The sequence below is a fragment of the Sitophilus oryzae genome, unplaced genomic scaffold (genome assembly GCF_002938485.1).
Source record: "Sitophilus oryzae breed Bouriz unplaced genomic scaffold, Soryzae_2.0 scaffold_863_pilon_pilon, whole genome shotgun sequence".
Taxonomy (NCBI): Eukaryota; Metazoa; Arthropoda; class Insecta; order Coleoptera; family Curculionidae; genus Sitophilus; species Sitophilus oryzae.
The window spans coordinates 455,159-477,554 of record NW_022147487.1 but is presented as its reverse complement, the minus strand read 5'-3'; the positions used below and the strand labels follow the sequence as shown (position 1 = coordinate 477,554).

General features: G+C 30.7%; 1 protein-coding gene across 7 annotated transcripts in view; it reads right to left on the bottom strand.

The window, feature by feature from the left end:
* LOC115890384 overlaps nucleotides 1–22,396 on the bottom strand; it is a 78,943-nt gene that overhangs the window by 29,211 nt on the left and 27,336 nt on the right. For 6 of the 7 annotated variants that reach the window (XM_030910596.1, XM_030910594.1, XM_030910593.1 and 3 more), the window contains 2 exons: nucleotides 4,487–4,757; nucleotides 2,989–3,153 (listed from right to left, as the gene is read on the bottom strand). In XM_030910596.1, the coding sequence (XP_030766456.1) occupies nucleotides 2,989–3,153; nucleotides 4,487–4,757 (436 nt within the window). Of the gene's footprint in view, nucleotides 1–2,988; nucleotides 3,154–4,486; nucleotides 4,758–11,227; nucleotides 11,321–12,658; nucleotides 12,792–22,396 lie in introns of those variants that run through there. The other variant, XM_030910599.1, reaches the window with a different exon arrangement.

Below are 22,396 nucleotides of genomic sequence, written 5' to 3'. Positions count from 1 at the left end.
GAAAATGAGTTATGTCAACGTATTATAAGGTTAGGTAATATCGGAGTACCTTTGACAAACAAAATCATTCGAAAGTCGGTGTATACATTTGCAAACACTAGAAATATTAGACGCTGTTTTAATCGAGAAAAGGAAATGGCTGGCAGAAAATGGATAAAATTATTTTTTGCCAGGACCCAGAAATCACCGAGCGTTCTACGAGTAGCAGAGAAAATTTAACTCCTTCAACTTCCAAAGTTAAGCATAAAAATAAAGCTTCAAAAAGTAAAAAGCCATCAACGGAGAGTTGGTACTACTTTATTTGTAAGGAAGATAGGGTGTTATACATGAGACTTTGTGTGTTGTGTTGCCGATAGGTCCATGAGGAATGTGTCGGGTCATGCAGGGATAATAAAACCAAGTTTGTTTGTGAAACGATTGCGAAATTTAGTAAGTTTCTTGGTTAAATAAAAATGTTATTAAGAAAAAATTGTTTTTTTTATTGTAATAGCTCCTATTTACCAATTTCTGCACGTGGCCTTTAAAGGTGCCTGCGTTACCCAATAAGGCCAATTGCAGTGTTTTTTAAAAAACAAAAAAAATCCACAAAACAAACAAAAAATATATTTTTTTGATGTAGGATCAACATATATGAAGCGCTAATTATTCCCCAATAGTTTCTACAAGGGTAGGATTAATATTTTTCTTGCAATGCCCCTTTAAACCTTAATATGGCCTTAATTGGTTCAGGTACCTTACTGACAGTTTATGACATAAAAAATTCTGTTCTGGGTTCAGACCCAGCAGACAAAAAAAAACAGTGACAGAAACATTCATGTTTTACGACAAAGTTGTGACAAATCCAATACATTTGTGATGCGACATTCTTATCTCATTTTTGTTTTGTCTCAAAATTCGGAGACTTTTCAACGTCCCGTCTCGAGTCGGTAAAGATCAAAGTGTCCATGTTTTGTTCGTATATTTTGCGATAAGTTGTCGGCGCAGTGTGAATGGCGTGTGCTGCCAACAGTAGTAGACCAGCCCAAGTAGCATTTTCACGACTTGCGACCACATGTTTACTAAACACAACGTTGGATTAGTTACAAAAAGTAGTTAGCTCCCTACCTTGGGTATTAAAATAAATTTAAACGTTTTTATAACGTTGTGCCGACGTTGGACTAGTACTACAGCAAAGTAGAAGCTTCTGCGACGTCGAATAAACGTTGTCTTGTAACCTTTTTTGCTTAAGTGATCTTTAGGTGATTTGGACAACGTAGTTACAACGTTGGATAATATAGAGTTTTCCGACGTCAGTTTCAGGACCTATTCCAACGTTATGCAAACGTCGTCTGTTTTACTAATTCCAACGTTGTTTAGATTTCCTTATTCTTACGTTGGTAGGACGTAGAGTCACTACCTTTTTGCAACTGTATTGAACCATAACCTTAAATCTTAAATTTTCAATTCATTGTTCTGTTCAGTCAGACAGTTCAGTGCTGTTTTTGTTTTTATAAAAAAAAAACTTAATTAAAATGGGACATAAGAAAGGTACATATAAAACTAAATTTAAATATACATCGACATATATTACCGACACTTCCTCGTTTATTTAGATTATAGAGGGCGGCACAAGCTAGACTCTAGAATGACTAAATTAGGCAATCTTGCGACTAGTATACTACCTGTTAAGGCCGAACTGCGACTTTATTAGTCCAGTATGCGACTACTCGAACTACTCCATCTTAATCTCCAAAACAACAAAGTTAAAGCCGCCATGTTGTTAAATAAGAAAATGTTTCGTTCTTAAAATAGCAATTCCTGCTTTTTGAATACATTAACTTGAAATATTTGACCCTAAAAAATACGCGGAAACAATTTTTTCGAATGCGAATAAATTATTCTCATTTTACTAAAAAAAAAATTCAAGAAAATTTTTAAAACTTCTTTAATTTCAAGGCCCATTAGTATTTTTTAAAGTAGAAACAATACATTTATCAATAAAGTTGTTTGCGTTTAACTTTTTACCTTGGGTAACGAGTTACAGAGTCGGTTAAAGTGTTTCAATAATTATGATCTTCAAACATCCTCCACACTTAAATACTTTTGTTTTGTTTTCCTTCACTGCCATCTGACATATGTCTCTAACTAAATTATAAATATAATATTTTTACTATAATTATCCCAATTTAGGATAAAACGCGACTTAGACGCCATATTAGTTTTGTATTTCTGTGAATTAGAATTTTAAACAACGTTGCAGTTTGTACTAAATTAGGCTTCTAGCCAACGTCGGTATCCAACGTCGTTTCGACCCAAAAATTATTCTCCAAACTAGAGTTGGCACGGGTTGCAGACTAGGGTTGGCACGAGGTTGTGCCGACGTTGCGCCCCGACGTTTGGTCGCGTGACACAACGTTGTCCCGACGTCCAAATGCTGCTTGGGAATGCCCCTTTAAACCTTAATATGGCCTTAATTGGTTCAGGTACCTTACTGAAAGTTTATGACATAAAACATTCTGTTCTGGGTTCAGACCCAGCAGACAAAAAAAAAACAGTGACAGAAACATTCATGTTTTACGACAAAGTTGTGACAAATCCAATACATTTGTGATGCGACATTTTTATCTCATTTTTGTTTTGTCTCAAAATTCCGGAAGGAGACTTTTCAACGTCCGTCTCGAGAATTGGTAAAGATCAAAGTGTCTATGTTCTGTTCGTATATTTTGAACAAGTTGTCGGCGCAGTGTGGATGGCGTGTGCTGCCAACAGTAGGAGACCAGTGAAATCACACATGGTTAATAAAACTCATTTGCACAACTAAAAATTTGACTTTGTTGTACTTTTGTCATTGCGGTGTGGACAATTTGTCTCAAGTTTGTCTTGTCAGAAGTCTCCATATTTTGTGACAAGTTTGTCTTGTTTTTGTCACAAAATCGTGTCTACTTTTGGTCGCCTTGGTCTGGACCCGGCATTAGACTCAAAAATCTGGTATTTTTGGAGAACTCTTACCTCTAAATCCGTAGATGTCTAGGAGCAATCTGACAGCTTGTGGCATCAGCATCATCCCGAATGCTGTCCCGGCCAAGGAGAACCCTATGGCCTGGCCTCGTCTCTTCACGAAGTAGTTGTTAAGGGCCACGAATGTTGCTGAAGCTGTCAAACCAACCCCCAAACCTAAAAAGGGTCGAAGAATTATTTCTTTAAAGTTCATTTGCATTAAAATACTTAAAATACTATTTAATTAAAGGTTTTCTATGTAGAAGGTGCCTCTAGTCAAAAAATCTAGACTTGCAGGAGTCTTTTAGTCATCAGGACCAAGATTGAACCTGCAGATCATAATGGCCAAGACTATTCGAACGACTTCAGAGAGCAAAACCAAAAGAGTATTGGTCTTGATCTTGCATTTGTTCGTCACTGTCAAACCAACCCCCAAACCTAAAAAGGGTCGAAAAATTATTTCTTTAAAGTTCATTTGCATTAAAATACTTAAAATACTATTTAATTAAAGGTTTTCTATGTAGAAGGTGCCTCTAGTCAAAAAATCTAGACTTGCAGGAGTCTTGCAGTCATCGGGACCAAGATTGAACCTGCAAGATCATGGCCAAGACTACTCATTAGACTTCAAGAGCAAAACCAAAAGAGTATTGGTCTTGATCTTGCATTTGTTCGTCACTGTCAAACCAACCCCCAAACCTAAAAAGGGTCGAAGAATTATTTCTTTAAAGTTCATTTGCATTAAAATACTTAAAATACTATTTAATTAAAGGTTTTCTATGTAGAAGGTGCCTCTAGTCAAAAAATCTAGACTTGCAGAAGTCGTGCAGCAAAATTGGGACCAAGACTGAACCTGCAAGATCATTGCCAAGACTACTCATCAGGCTGCAAGAGCAAAACCAAAAGAGGATTGGTCTTGACCTTGCATTTGTTCGTCACTATATTGAAGGTTCAATTTCTAAGCTATATTTACTAATGACATCGAAATTAATTTATTTAGAGGTCATTGATATTTTGCTATAAACTGGCTAAATATTTTTGAATATTATTTTAATTTTTTTTGTTCTTTGACATTGTAAACATTTATATATGTTGATTTTAACAATAAGACTGACAATATTATTTGTATAATGTTTTGTATTATCTTTTGTTTGTTTGTTTGTGTACCTTGTTTTTTTTACTTTGTTTGTTAGTTTACCTTTGTCCACAAATTGAAAAATTTTTTGACAATAAAGGCATTTATTTATTTATTTATTTATTTATTTAAGTTATACTCCTTTGTAAAAATAACAAGACTTGAAAATGTAATCTGGACATAAAAAGTTATTTTTCCAAATTTCGGAAATCGATAAGGACTAGAAAAAAAAGTTTTGGAGCATCAAATCTTAGATTATATTTTTTTCGATACTTTTTTTCTTCAAATCAAAATTAGCCGAGATAGGGTGGCTAGAGCCAGCGAATGATATTTAAAAGAACCATAAGTTGCTGCAAAACTGAAAATCTAATGCCTTACCGTTAATAATACTGTAAGTTGCCAGGATGTGAGGCATGCTGTTGGCCCAGCTGGTGAGTATGAGTCCCGAGGCCACCAAGATGGAGCCGGCGAGCGACACTTTCCTGTAGGAGAAGGCCCTGATGAGGGGGCCTACAAATAAGCCCGAAAAGTTGATGAGGGCGTCCAGCGTGCTCATGATGACGGCCGCTCCTGTCGTTTCGACCTGAAGGTCTTTGAGTAGATCGCCGAAAAGAAGGCCAAACGACTGCTCTATTGATCTTGTACAGAGCTAAGCAAATAAGAAATATGCAAAATATGAGTTTAATACTAAATGAGCCTTGAACTTCTATCTCTTTGATCTATACAACGTTTCAGTGTATACAGGGTGGTCCAAACTGTATTCCGGAAACTTTGGCCAGCATATTCTTCATATAAAAATTAATAAAATAAATCGTATAAAAATGTATGTCCTAAAATGCTTAGTTTCGGAGATACAGGGTGTAGACATTTAATTTTTATTTCGATTTTTTCCTAATAATTTCTGAAGTAACGTCAATATTTAAATGAAAATTGGTGTCTGGGAGTTTTTTGACATGAGAAATTTGATTTCGATGTCAACTAAGCATTTTGGGACATATATTTATAGGAACTTTTTTACTTATTTTTATCTGCAGAATATACAGGGTTGTTCACCACATACGACACGGAGTATTGTAGCTAAACGATGAGATTTTTACAAATTGTAAGTTTTGGGTTCGATGAAGGACTATTAGAGGTACAATTTAAAAATAATTTGACAAGATACAGAGTGTCCCAAATAAGTAAAAAATATCAAAGTTGTATTTTTTTAAATGGAACACCCTGTATATTATTACATTTTTAGTTTCTACGATTAAAATAAAGGTAAATTTGATTAAGGTTTATTATACTTAAACCTTACCGTTTTTCAAATATTTTTCAATTTTGGAAATTGCAGTAAAAAGGAATTTTAAGGCTTCATTTCTCCAAAATTATCAAAGTTTATAATACTAAATATTTACTGAAGTTTAAGTGATCAGTTATTGTGTTGCAATAATAAAAATAATACTACCACATACAGAGTGTCTAAAAATTTATTTTAAATAATTTCTAGCTTTAAACGCCAATAACTTCTTCAATTTAAATGGGTCGCCCTGTATATTTTAGGAGAATCAGATGCGCAATTTAATTGTCAAATCAAATTGTATTATACCATTTTTTACCTATCCCTTCAAGTTTTCGTAGAAAATGCATTTTCTTATAATTTAGACCCTATTTATCAATATACCCATGGAATATTGACATTTTAGATTGTTTTTGAAGCAACAAATGTACGCAATGTACAGGCTAGTAATATTATCGTTTTTTAGCAAAACGATAATATTACTAACGACTAATGTCTAAAAAGAAAACTATTTAAATCTATAAAGTATACCGTTAATTAAATATAACACACTATTATTTCCCGCCATATACTAATTAATTACATACTTAATTGTGTTCGTTAATAAATTATTCTAAATAAATGTATGGATTTAGGTCAGAAATCAATATAATAATAAGTTATCAAAATTAAAGTCTCTGTTGTTATAAATAAGTATTTGGTTTGGTTTGGTTTGGAATGAAAATAAAATATCATTACAAATGAATACAAAATTCAGTTTTTTAGTATCTGGAGCAATTATTATTAATCAACGCAAACAGTCAGTTAATGTAGTTTGAATACTGGAATCATATTAATTGGTCCCCTTTAACAAATATTTAAACAGTAAATAACAGATAAATTATATCGACAATATTAGTATCTGTACTCTTTAAAAATTTGGTACATCTTTAAAAATAATCTAAAATGTCAATATTCCATAGGTATATTGATAAATAAGTTCTAAATTATAAGAAAATGCATTTTCTACGGAAACTTAAAGAGATAGGTAAAAAATGGTATAATATAATTTGATAGACAATTAAATTGTGCATCTGATTCTCGTAAAATATACAAGGTGTTCCGTTTAAATTAAACAAGTTATTGCCGTTTTGAAGCTAATAATTATTTAAAATAGAATTTTAGGCACTCTGTATAAGGTAGTATTATTTTATTATTGCAACAAAACGAACTGATAAATTAAACAAACTTCAGTAAATGTTTAGTATTAAAAGAAATTTTGATACCCTTGGAGGAAATGGAAGCCTTAAAATTTTTACTGCAATTTCCACAAAATTAAGAAAGAATATTTCAAAAACAGTAAAGGTTCAAGTATAATAAACCAACAATTAAATTTACCTTTATTTTAATCGTAGAAACTTCAAAATGAAATAATATACAAGGTGTTCCGTTTAAAAAATACAACTTTGATATTTTTACTTATTTGGGACACTCTGTATCTTGTAAAATTATTTTTAAATTGGACCTCTAATACTCCTTCATCGAACCCAAAACTTACAATTTGTAAAAATATCATCGTTTAGCTACAATACTCCGTGTCGTATGTGGTGAACAACCCTGTATATGCTGCTGAAGTTTCCAGAATACAGTTCGGACCATCCTGTATATCAGATATATTAAAGTGTCATCTAATCTGATTTCTAAAACTACTGGGCTTATACCAGGTGGCGCATCGGCGTCTCCTGTTTATTTTAAAGCCAAACCGTATATATAAATAGATTTTTTAAAGATCTGCATATGCCGAATACGCAAGCCAAATTTGAGCAATTTTGGCCCAGGCAGTTTTTAACTAATTTAAAAAAAAACTGCATCTCCATCCAAGGAACCCAAAATACCATTTATCTCTGAATTAAAACGGCAAACACAACTGTCACTATCATGGATTTCCTCGTTAGACAGACTATAGTAACAAATATTGACATAAAGCCTTTTCAAAATTGTAAAATTATGAATTATTGGTACCTACTTTTTAACAGTACGTAGTAAAAAAATCATATATAGTCTGTCCAACGAGAAGATCCTTGACAGTGATAGATGTGTCTGTCATTTTAATTTCAAAGTAGTTTATTTTATTTTACAAAGAAATAAGTTGGTACAACTGGAACGCATAGCAGGAAATTAATATATGTATTTAAAATTTGACTGACAAGTAACTTCAAAATATTGTGAAAAAAACTGTATAAAACTAAAAAAATGTAATCGAGTTATTTTATTTAATAAAAAACGGTATGTGTTAATACAAAACAAACAAAAACAAAACACCACATACCAAAAAAATATAAAAAAGAACTATTTCTTACTTTCAAGCTTTATGAAACTTCCCGCATTTATGATTATATTTATCAATATAACTTATGTACAAATACAAATTTGTAATATTCCGCAGGAATAAATAAAAAAACATAAATAAAACAAACTATTTTATTAATAATAACACTTACCAGATTTTATACCTCACAGGTTGATTAATTAACTTTAATCTTAATTTTTTAAACCAGTACCTTTTGACATTATTTTTCTGCAGTACTAAAATCCATTATTTACCTATCGTGCGATGTCGATATTTTACAGCTGCTCCAGTTTTTAGTATGTGTTTAGAGTATGGTCCTTCTACCATATTCGAGATGCACTTATCTACGACGAGATGGTATACGAACTTTATTGATAGTAACTTTATTGGTGTATCTGTATAAGACTTTCTGCCTGGGCAGCGAGTATTAACCATAAACTGTGTTCTGGGTTCTACAGTTAATTTTCACTCGATTTTTCCTCCACTTGACTTCAAAAGACACAAAACACACGTAATAACACGAATTAAAATGCATCATCTTCCAAAACGCAGGATATTTGACAAAAGTTGTCACAAAATTATAACCTATAATTTGGCAAGACTTTGACAAACGTCAAAAATCTAAAGGCGAGTTCATACGCATCGGCGTCCGTTTGTCGTTCATCGTTCCGTCAAACCAATAAAATTCAAATACGTTCATTTTTGAAATAAACCAATAAAACTGGTTAAAAACAACAAGTGACGACACATGACGAATTTATATTTAAACCCATCCATAGTTAACTTAAAAATTATTAGAAACTTTTTCTAGTAAAATAAATAGATTGGTATGGGACATCATCTGCTTTTCTTCTGTCATCGTCTGTCGAAATCTTACCTGAGAAAAAAAAAACAGAGTATATCAGTCTTTTTATGGATATAAAGGAAATATTTATCTATAATACCCTTGTTTATATATTCTTTAATACTAAACAATACAACTTTAAAAACGTTATTATATTTTAAATTAAAATTAAATATAATCTATAAATGTTTCTAGGTCAAGATTGATTGACACGACAACACTGGAATAAACATTTGTGTTTAGTATGTATTGACAGATCTATTATTATGTACAACTCGTACAATCAATAACTAACCATTGCCAGTTATTCGAAGTGCATTCATTTTAGAGATATTGTAATATTTATCTATAGTTCGATAACTATTTTGAGATGTTGCCAGTTGGAATAGATAGGGACATATCAATTGAGCGTATTGATTATATAAGTTTAAATATCTATAAATAAACTTAAAGTACCTTATACAGGGTGTTTCAAAACAAATGCGAAAAACTTCAGGGGGTGATTCCTTGTTCAAAATAAAGGGTAGTTTGCTTTATAAACGTTGGGTCAAAAGTCAACCATTAGGGAGATATCGCGGTACAAAGATGGCGGAAAAATAATGTTTTTATTTTTTATCTTGAAAACGAAAAGAAATAGACTAATGAAATTTTACGGAAGCATTACTGTTATGAAAACACACTTTCTAGTAATTTTTTCACTTTTTTAAAATGAGTGGAAGGGGTTGAAATAAACTGCCCCTATCATTCTTGTTAATGAAATTTAAAGAAAAATCTTATCAAACACATGCAAAAAAATTAATTTTGATAGTTTAATTTATTTAGAAACTTTTTTATCTCTTGTGTTTTTTTGATAAAACTCACCGATTTGAAATTAAAAAATAAAATGTAAAGCATTACATGTCAGGACAAAAAACATTTTTAGATAAAGAATCTAGTGGGCAGCTGTAATTTTTTTAGGAAAAAAATCTAGTCGGCCGCTGTCACTTTTTAGGATGTTTCTAATATTGTTTTATTTGACATTACCCTACTGCAATACGTTATTATCTAGATTATTATTATTATCATTATTATCACTAGATTCTTGAATCTAAAAATATTTTAGTCTGACATGTAATGCTTTACATTTTTATTTTTTTTAATTTCAAATCGGTGAGTTTATAAAAAATACAAGAGATAAAAGGTTCTTAACAAAAGCTAAACTATCAAGTACCCACTGCATGTGTTTGATAATTTTTCTTTAGAAATTCGCTAACAAGAATGATAGGAATAGTTTATTTCAACCGCACTCATTTAAAATAGTGAAAAAATTACCAGAAAGTGTGTTTCATAACAGTAATGCTTCCATAAAATTTCATTAGTCTATCTCTTTCAAGTGAAAAAATTACCGAACAGTAATTTTTCCTTAACTGTGTACCTCCATAAAATTTCATTGGTCTTTTCGTTTTCAGATAAAAATAAAAGAACGCTATTTTCCATAAATCTTTGCCATCTTTAACAATTGATTTTAAACAAAGTTAATAACAACCTCTATTGGTGGGAGAAAGACCTGTATATTAATATTTAATATAGTATGATACATATACAGTAAAATATAAAAGGTACCGCAAAAAGATAAATATAAATTTATAAGGTTTTTAAATATCTATTAGCGAGTAATAAATTTAAGTATACAGGATCGGTCATAAAGTCGTAACACATCAAAGTTTCATTTTTTTAATTGGAACCCCCTGTATATTATTGAATATTTCGGTTCTTCCTTCAATTCTAAGGAAAAATCGAGATACACCCAATGTACCCCAAACGTTTCCGAGTTATTGACTTTTGAAAATTTGATTAATTAATTAAATTAATTTGGAAATTACAAAATTTTCGTTTAACATTTGAAAATCAAAACTTCATAATTCGGAGATTGTTGAATTTAGGTACATAATCTTAATACACATAATGTAATATTTAGGGTCGGAGTTTTGAAATTTAGAGTCATTTTTGAAACTTATATTCATTAAATTCAGAGAATAAATTGTAAAGAACCTAATCTCACATAAGTGAGTATTTTTTGAGGAATTATATTAATTGGTATACCAAAAAACTAAATTTTGAACAAGTTTGAAAATTTCATATACCTAGTACTCATATATATTAATATAAATGAAGAGGTATTCTAATATTTTACACTTAGGAACTTGTATTTTTTTTTAATTTTAAGTGTTCGTATTATTTAATGAATAAAAGCTTTTTCTTAGACATTCCAATACAAAAAAAACTGATAAAAAAAGTTATCAGTTACTTATTAAATCTGTTTTTTTAATATGAAATGAAGTTGGAATGTCGAAGATCAATTAACGTAAAAAATATAATAATCAATGATGTAGGAAGGTGATAATAAAAACAAATAAGCCAGTTTGATTTTGTAAAAAAAAAATTAAAATAAGTATCTATTACTTAAACATATTAAGTATATAGTCCTTTTATACAAACGTAAAGAATTAACACTGCACTTAAGTGCAATGTAAGCTGTCTATTAGGTAATTATATTGTTTTCATCATTCCTGATTGCGATAATTAGATTAGAGATTAGATTTTAGTCTTTCAATAATTTAAAAAAAAAATTATGATTTTTTTTTAAAAATTATTGTTTATGAAATAAATAAAAAAAATACTTACATTAACCGCGCTAACCCCAATAACCACAATCCACCCCATCCTCCCGTCTGGTGGCACGAGTTTTCTATTTTCCATAAACAGGTGCTAAATTATCTGAAAATAAGAAAAAACAAAATTATAAAGACCAGATTTACTAAATAACCACCCTAAATACTTTTTTTTTGGTATCAATTTACCGCAAACTCAAAATAAATCAAAGTTATATAAAACCACAGCTTATTCAGTATCAGCTGGTCATCTAAGCCTATTCTCATTATACGTGCCAGCAGTCAAGCATCAGTAGCGATAGGTTTTTGTTAACAAATGTCCTAGATAACCATCATAAACCATTTTTTTGGTATCAATTTACCACAAAACCAAAAATAAATAAGACAAAAAAAAAATTAAACATAAAACCACAGCTTCTTCAGTACCAGCTGGCCATCTACATCTATTCTGGTACACATGCCAGTAGTCAGAGCACCAATATCGATAGTTTTTGTGGCAAAAATGGGCGTCGAATAAGCTGAGCCGCTGCTTGGGCGGTTCTCAAATTGTAAGCAATATATTTTTTAAATTTCCAAAATAATTCATAATTTCAATTTATTTTAAAAACAGTAAACAAGAAAATAATGCTTCTATAGTCCATAAAATAACTGTACTTATATGAGAGACACTCTATATATAGTATAGTAAATTTATTCTCATTAATGAACTGTAATTATATTTTTATAACATATCAAAAAACCGACAGATATAAAATAAAAAATTAAATATGCTTCGGATGTACTTATTGATCGATATCGATCAATAGTAAGTACTTAGTACGATGTTTTTCTATATTATACTGATTTAACCTTCATTTTGTCCTTGCACACATCGAAAAACAAACAAAAGTTAAAATAAATTCAATTATTATTGCACTAATTTATATTGCAGAATTATAATAATAAAAGTAATTGTTTTACTCCATTAGATGTATATTATTTCAGCATTATTTCTAGGATACTTATTATAATGTCTTGTAGTATGGATCATAATGCCATGGGCATTATAATTCATACTACAAAGGCATTATGATCTATTAAGATTCTAGAAACTTTATAATTATAAAATTAATTACTTGTTACTTCATTAGTATTTCGGCATTATTGAGAGGATGACTATTATAATGCCTTGTATTGTAATACCTTGCCTATTGGCATTATGATCTATTAAGTCCCTAGCAAAATATTTGCCACAAAGCACAGATTACTATGCCCATGAGATATTCACCACACATTTGTATTAAAAATTATCCAAAAAATACGTATTAAAATCTTGTATGTACCACAGACAATAGTATACGAAAATGTCTATCGTGGGACAAATATTATTCATCATGCCAAATGTCCTGAAAGCATTTAATCTACCAAAATGTATTTCTTTTAAAAAAATCTATTAAATACTTACATTATTCAAACTAAAAACAGTTAATTGACATTAATTTCTATCACACATCATAATAATCACAAAAAATCACAGTACAAAATGAAGAATTTCATCTGGTTTAAATCACAGTCATGTAATAACTGAGATTCTTTTAAGTCGAATGACGCTGGTTTTAGCCTATAAATGGCTAAAAAAAATACAATGTTATTATCTTCGAGGTGTTATCGCTAATTGGTGGGCACTTGACATTATTATCTATATTATTTCTTGTTTATCTAGCAAATGTAGCACCTTGATCAGTAATTATTATAAATTTTTAATTCAAATATATCTTTCTTATCGAACAAGATTTGATTTACCAGAGAAAAAATATTCTGTTTTGTTAAAAATATAAGAGTGGATATTGTTTGTCTCTGTAAGAAACTCTCGCCAATATATACAAAGAAGCCAAAACAAGCTGTTTACAGGAACATTAGAAGAAATCTTCCGTCAACTGGACTGAGCCAACAAAGGACTAAAAATATATAGAGAATATGTTAACCATCTCATAAGTCAATATACATGTACTGATTTCTTTCGAAAATCGACAAATATGAAACTATGACCCCTTCCCCGACACAAACGGTACATTGTGAGACAGGAAATTGTAGAGAGAAACAAGCCCTATAACATAGGATACAACATTTTAATGAACAGTGCTTTCCATAAAATTAATAAAATGAAAAATATACGAAACAATATATAATGTTCTGATTTCTTTCGAAAATCGACAACTATGAAACTGTGTATGAAACTAGGATCCCCTCCCCGACACAAACGGTACATTGTGAGACAGGAAATTGTAGAGAGAAACAAGCCCTATAACATAGGATACAACATTTTAATGAACAGTACTTTCCATAAAATCAATAAAATGAAAAATATACGAAACAATATATAATGTTCTGATTTCTTTCGAAAATCGACAACTATGAAACTGTGTATGAAACTATGATCCCTTCACCGACACAAACGGTACATTGTGAGACAGGAAAATGTAGAGAGGAACAAGCCCTATAATATAGGATACAACATTTTAATGAACAGTGTTTTTCATAAAGTCAATAAAATGAAAAATATACGAAATAATATACATATACTGATTTCTTTCGAAAATCGACAACTATGAAACTATGACCCCTTCCCCGACACAAACGGTACATTGTGAGACAGGAAATTGTAGAGAGAAACAAGCCCTATAACATAGGATACAACATTTTAATGAACAGTACTTTCCATAAAATCAATAAAATGAAAAATATACGAAACAATATATAATGTTCTGATTTCTTTCGAAAATCGACAACTATGAAACTGTGTATGAAACTATGATCCCTTCCCCGACACAAACGGTACATTGTGAGACAGGAAAATGTAGAGAGGAACAAGCCCTATAATATAGGATACAACATTTTAATGAACAGTGTTTTTCATAAAGTCAATAAAATGAAAAATATACGAAATAATATACATATACTGATTTCTTTCGAAAATCGACAACTATGAAACTATGACCCCTTTCCCCGACACAAACGGTACATTGTGAGACAGGAAATGGTAGAGAGAAACAAGCCCTATAACATAGAATATAACATTTTAATGAACAGTGCTTTCCATAAAATCAATAAAATGAAAAATACGAAATAATATACATGTACTGATTTCTTTCGAAAATCGACAACTATGAAACTAGGATCCCTCCCCGACACAAACGGTACATTGTGAGACAGGAAATTGTAGAGAGAAACAAGCCCTTTAACATAGGATACAACATTTTAATGAACAGTGCTTTCCATAAAATCAATAAAATGAAAAATATACGAAACAATATATAATGTTCTGATTTCTTTCGAAAATCGACAACTATGAAACTGTGTATGAAACTATGATCCCTTCCCCGACACAAACGGTACATTGTGAGACAGGAAAATGTAGAGAGGAACAAGCCCTATAATATAGGATACAACATTTTAATGAACAGTGTTTTTCATAAAGTCAATAAAATGAAAAATATACGAAATAATATACATATACTGATTTCTTTCGAAAATCGACAACTATGAAACTATGACCCCTTCCCCGACACAAACGGTACATTGTGAGACAGGAAATGGTAGAGAGAAACAAGCCCTATAACATAGAATATAACATTTTAATGAACAGTGCTTTCCATAAAATCAATAAAATGAAAAAATACGAAATAATATACATGTACTGATTTCTTTCGAAAATCGACAACTATGAAACTAGGATCCCCTCCCCGACACAAACGGTACATTGTGAGACAGGAAATTGTAGAGAGAAACAAGCCCTTTAACATAGGATACAACATTTTAATGAACAGTGCTTTCCATAAAATCAATAAAATGAAAAATATACGAAACAATATATAATGTTCTGATTTCTTTCGAAAATCGACAACTATGAAACTGTGTATGAAACTATGATCCCTTCCCCGACACAAACGGTACATTGTGAGACAGGAAAATGTAGAGGGAAACAAGCCCTATAACATAGGATACAACATTTTAATGAACATAAAGTCAATAAAATGAAAAATATACGAAATAATATACATGTACTGATTTCTTTCGAAAATCGACAACTATGAAACTATGACCCCTTCCCCGACACAAACGGTACATTGTGAGACAGGAAATGGTAGAGAGAAACAAGCCCTATAACATAGAATATAACATTTTACCGAACAGTGCTTTCCATAAAATCAATAAAATGAAAAAATACGAAATAATATACATGTACTGATTTCTTTCGAAAATCGACAACTATGAAACTAGGATCCCCTCCCCGACACAAACGATACATTGTGAGACAGGAAATTGTAGAGAGAAACAAGCCCTATAACATAGGATACAACATTTTAATGAACAGTGCTTTCCATAAAATCAATAAAATGAAAAATATACGAAACAATATATAATGTTCTGATTTCTTTCGAAAATCGACAACTATGAAACTGTGTATGAAACTATGATCCCTTCCCCGACACAAAAGGTACATTGTGAGACAGGAAAATGTAGAGAGAAACAAGCCCTATAACATAGGATACAACATTTTAATGAACATAAAGTCAATAAAATGAAAAATATACGAAAATAATATACATGTACTGATTTCTTTCGAAAATCGACAACTATGAAACTATGACCCCTTCCCCGACACAAACGGTACATTGTGAGACAGGAAATGGTAGAGAAACAAGCCCTATAACATAGAATATAACATTTTAATGAACAGTGCTTTCCATAAAATCAATAAAATGAAAAAATACGAAATAATATACATGTACTGATTTCTTTCGAAAATCGACAACTATGAAACTAGGATCCCCTCCCCGACACAAATAGTACATTGTGAGACAGGAAATTGTAGAGAGAAACAAGCCCTATAACATAGGATACAACATTTTAATGAACAGTGCTTTCCATAAAATCAATAAAATGAAAAATATACGAAACAATATATAATGTTCTGATTTCTTTCGAAAATCGACAACTATGAAACTGTGTATGAAACTATGATCCCTTCCCCGACACAAAAGGTACATTGTGAGACAGGAAAATGTAGAGAGAAACAAGCCCTATAACATAGGATACAACATTTTAACGAACAGTGCTTTCCATAAAATCAATAAAATGAAAAATATACGAAACAATATATAATGTTCTGATTTCTTTCGAAAATCGACAACTATGAAACTGTGTATGAAACTATGATCCCTTCCCCGACACAAACGGTACATTGTGAGACAGGAAAATGTAGAGGGAAACAAGCCCTATAACATAGGATACAACATTTTTAATGAACAGTGCTTTTCATAAAGTCAATAAAATGAAAAATATACGAAATAATATACATGTACTGATTTCTTTCAAAAATCGACAACTATGAAACTAGGATCCCCTCCCCGACACAAACGGTACATTGTGAGACAGGAAATTGTAGAGAGATACAAGCCCTATAACATAGGATACAACATTTTAATGAACAGTGCTTTCCATAAAATCAATAAAATGAAAAATATACGAAATAATATATAATGTACTGATTTCTTTCAAAAATCGACAACGATGAAACTGTGTATGAAACTATGATCCCTTCCCCGACACAAACGGTACATTGTGAGAAAGGAAATTGTAGAGAGAAACAAGCCCTATAACATAGGATACAACATTTTAATGAACAGGGCTTTCCATAGAATCAATAAAATGAAAAATATACGAAATAATATACATGTACTGATTTCTTTCGAAAATCGACAACTATGAAACTATGATCCGATTCCTTCCGAGACACAAACGGTACATTGTGAGACAGGAAATTGTAGAGAGAAACAAGCCCTATAACATAGGATACAACATTTTAATGAACAGTGCTTTCCATAAAAGCAATAAAATGAAAAATATACGAAATAATATATAACGTACTGATTTCTTTCGAAAATCCACAACTATGAAACTGTGTATGAAACTATGATCATGAACCCCGACACAATAAATAATAATATACGAAATAATATACATGTACCTACTGATTTCTTTCGAAAATCGACAACTATGAAACTATGATCGAACAACTATGAAACTATGAACCCTTCCCGGATACAAACGGTACATAGGTTATGATGATTCCCAAAAAGCATACGTTCTTTCTAATTTTTCAATACTTGCTGTGTCATAATAAACCAAATTTATATATTTTCAGTATCAAATTTCTGCTGAAACATTTCATTACCTTCAAACAAACAGAATTCCCCAGCTAGGTATATATTTACTGAAATCAAAGATAAACAAAGTTGGAAACAGTATAAACTTCATTAGGAGAGGTAAAGCAAATAGGTATGTAGGCACTGTGGCACACTCTGTAACAGAATTGATTTTTTTTATCCTCAAAATGTATTTAAACAATAAAATTACTAACTGTTAGTTAAACATATTCAGACACGAAATATTTTTTTAAAACATATTATCCTTAGCTAATCAGCAATCAACTTATGTCATAATAATAACTTTTATAAAAGATTTCACAGTATAACACTTTGGTATAACTATACATTTTTGCATTTTAATTTGTTTAAACATAAATTAGTTACTATTTAACAAACAGATCTCGAAAAATATGTATTTTGCCGTGCACGTTTTCCTCAAACTGTTGTGAACATACATTTAATATGGTTATATGTATATGTATATTCGACAAATTGTATAAAATATTATTTTTACCCTTATTCTACGGCTATGCCTAAAGAATTTAAGGTACGAAAAATACCATCAACATTATTATTCTTCTCAGAAAGATGGGTGATGTAAAATAAACAGAACCATTTTCACCTTAAGATGAAATTTGGAAGAAATAGTCATAAATAGTTGTATCATTTTAGTTTTCCTTGTAATTCGTTTACTTTCAGACGCGATGTCTGGTTTCCATTTACTTAAGAAATGGTCACGTTTGTCCCTTTGCAAACCTAACTGAAAATATTATTAAGAAATATGGATAATGCCCCGTGGATTTTCGAGGGTGGCATTATAAAAAGCACGGGTCACAGAACTGGGATATCATAAAAATTTTTCATTGACGTAATACTGCTAAATTTATATTTTGTATTAAAATTCTCTCAAACCCCAAACCTCCATATGAGTCAAATAGAGAACTACAACATTTGGTGGCATCGACTACAAGATTGGTGACGACGGTGGTCCAATCCAGGATCACGACAGGAGGCAGCGGTAAAACCACTAAGGTTTCCTGAAGGTGCGCCAGACGCGGCAGAAAACCTACCAGTTTTGGAAGAAGATAGAGGCAACGGGCAGCTCTTGAAGGTGCACCAAGAAGCAGCAAGAAGCCTGACACGAGACGTAGACATTGGGGACACTGAAGGAGCGCCAGACGCGGCAGCAAGTCTCCAGGGAAGCTTTTTTTTTCACCAGATGATGACGGGGGTGTTTGTTTTACTGTAATAGACGCTACTGTTTTTCTCTGATTTTATTAGTTAGGATTTAAGTTAAGACAATAATAATTCTGAGCTGCAAATAACAAAAAAAAAAAAATATTGCTTAAAATCTGTAAATATTTTTTCTCCAAACTAAAAATACATCTATAAAAATAAATAATAATTTTAAACCAAAGTAATAAATCATTAATAAAATATAATAATGGCAGGAGGTAAAGACGCAACTGATGTCCTGAATTTAATAAATTCATTTGATGGTCAGGGTGACGCAAAATCACTCCAATTTTTCTTAAAAAATTGTGGATCCAATATTAAAAATTGTCAAAGTGGATAAAAAAGAATTACTAGTAGATTTAATTTTGGTACCAAATTAAAAGGGAAGGTACAAGAGGTAACACACAATATAAAATAGCTCTTAAAATTAAGAACTAAAAAGATTTTATTAGAGCACTTTACTGATAAAAAACCACCATCGCATTTTCTAACACAAATAATGAATATAAAGAAACATTTTAGGGAAACTGTAAAAAAAAGAATAATGGCGCGATAGATTACAAATTCTCTTTAATAAATATGTTGTCGGCCACTAAATTATGCAAATAACGAAGCTACTGTTTTAATAGAAAATTTTAAACCCATTTTAGTCAATACTTCTAGAAAAGGACTCAACGATGAAAAAAATTCAAATGCGTATTATTGCCGAAAATACTCACATATTTAGATGTGTGCCTTTATCATTGGGGTAATTGAAATGGAACTTGAGAATAATGACAGGTTTAAAACTCGCATTTTAAAAATATAGGGTTTGTAGAGCGTGGAAATAGACAATTAAATAATCATTCTTCTAATAATTCCTGTTTATTTTGTTTTAAAATAATCATTTAACATCACAGTGTAGACAGCTTAAGCAATACGAACAAAATAGTAACTCATATAATAGAAATGTACCTAGTAATAATCAGACACGCCCACTGCAAAATTCCTTAATAGCAATAATAATCTTTCAAATAGACAAGACGTAAATACAGTACAATATAATCAAGGACGTTTCATTAATCGAAACTACAACAATCAAAAATTTTAATCAGAACAACGACGTGCGCAATTATAATCGTAATTATGGAAACAATTATAACAGTAATAATCCCTCGTTCAAATTCAAATAATAGATATTCCCCAGAATCCAAGAAATTTAAATAACTCACAAGTTCCTCAATCTATAGCAAAATGTTCTGATACCTCAACAACTTCAAATTTTCTAATTACAATAATGAAACCAGTACTACCAATTTTAAAAGTTCAAATAATAGATCACCACAACAAATTCAAACTATAAATTCTCAGTCGTTAATCAATTCAGTAGATAATTATTTTCAGAACTGAGCACATCTCAAAATTTTTCGGAAACGAGAGCGAAGCCTTTGTCGCGAGCAGCCGATTAAGCGCTTCTTAAAATTAGATAATAGCTATTCTATGAATTACACACTACTCCGAGCATAAAAAAATAAAATTAAAATTGAGCAAAACTTTAATTGACATACTGCATAAATCAGTATTATTTTCCGATAGCTACCAAATAAATTAGAGATAATTAAAACTCTCTCTTAGATATAAAGACAGCACTACATCTTTTATTAGATACAGGGGCAGATATATCTTATTGGAAAGAATGTATTCATTACAAAATAATCTAAAATTAAATAAAACTCTGTATCATAGAATTAAAAGGTATAAGTAAAGAACCTGTATTTACTAAAGGAGTTTGTAACATATCCCAATTAAATTAAAACAATAACAAAGCAATAACTCATCCCTTTCACATTGTGCCAGATAGTATACCGATTAAAAGTGATGGACTATTAGGACGCGATTTTTTGTAAAAGTATAAAGCCAAAAATAAATTACGAAGACTGAGTCATTAATTTTGAAGACAATTTTTTTTTTTAAAAATTTTGCTGTCAGGAAGCAAACTGGCCAATTCCCGCGAGATGTCAAATTATTGTACCTGCTCTAGCTAATTTATCTTCGTCCGAAGGCATAGTAGTTTCAAATCAATTATCCGAACATTTATATCTAGGGTCAAGCCTAACAAAAGTCCAGGACTATAAATGTTTAGTTAGCATATTAAACATTTCTAATGAAGCTCAAACTATCCATACACCTAGAGGGAATGTCGAACCTATTTCTTTTAATGAGTAAGAATTTATAGAAACATATAATTAAGTGACATTATCGACTGTTTTGCTAAAATAAGAAAAGAAATTTAATTGGTCTAGATTAATTAAATGAAGAAGAAACCAATTCAGTATTAGATATTTGTAGAGATTTTAACGATATTTTTAATTTAGCTATGATAAACCAACAGACAACAAACACAATAAAACACACTATACTGACAGAAAGTAATAAAGGTCCTAATAACGTAAAACCTTATAGATTGCCCTTCAAACATAAAGAAATACCTAATGAACAAACTGAGTAAATGTGTTAAAAGTCGGGGTAATTTCCGCTTCTGACAGTCCTTGGAATAGTCTTTTACTAGTTGTTCCTAAGAAAAGCGGCCCATTATCACCTAAATTTAGAGCATGCGTTGATTTTCGAAAGTTAAAAGAAATTACCATTGGAAACGCATATCCTCAACCTAATATAGCAGAAATTTTAGACCAGTTAGAAAAATCTCATTATTTTACTACCTTAGATCTTACTAGTGGATTTCACCAGGTAGAAATGGACGAAAAAGATAAAAATAAAACCGCTTTTAGCACTAATACAGGACATTACGTTTATAACAGAATGCCTTTCGGTTTAAAAGGAGCCCCCGCCACATTTCAAAGACCTGTATGAATACAGTTTTAAGTGGTCTAATGGTACAAATGCTTTATTTATTTAGATGATATAGTAATTTATGCAAACAACTTAAATGAATATATAACGATAGATTATTAATTGAAGTTTTCAAAGATTTAGACAACATAATTCAAAACTTCAACCTTCGAAGTGTCAGTTTTACGAAAAGAATGTTTATACTCAGGTCACATTATTACAGAAAACGGTATTAAACCAGATCCATCAAAAATTCAATGTATAACAAACTTTCCGCAACCTAAAAATCCTAAAGATATAAAATCTTTTTTAGGGTTTGTAGGATATTATAGGAAATTTATCAAAAATTTTCTGCTAAAATTGCTAAACCTTTAACCGAATTACAAAAAAGATTCTGTTTTAATTGGGGTATAAAATGCGAAAATTCTTTCCAAATTCTTAAAGATAGTATAACCTTTCCACCTGTTCTCCAATACCTAGATTTTACCAAAGAATTTTATTATAAATAAATAGATTTTTTTTTTTATAATAGTTTTTTTTATCTATCGTAGGGTATATTAATATGATCGTCCAATAGCGTTTGCTAGTAGAACTTTAAATAAAGCAGAACAAAATTATTCAACTTCAGAAAAAGAGCTAACTGCAATCGTCTAGGCAGTAAAACATTTCCGTCCATATATTTTTGACACAAGATTTTAAAATTGTTACAGATCACAAACCCCTACCCTATATATTTAATATCAAAGACCTTGGTTCTCGTTTGACGCGTTTTAGAATAAAACTTTGAAGAATACATGACTATGAAATAATTTATAAAGCTGGAAAGATTAATACAAATGCTGATGCATTGAGGAGAATAGTTAGCACAACAAATGTCAATTCTATTATTACCAAAGCAATACGTAACTGAACGAAGTACAATTTAA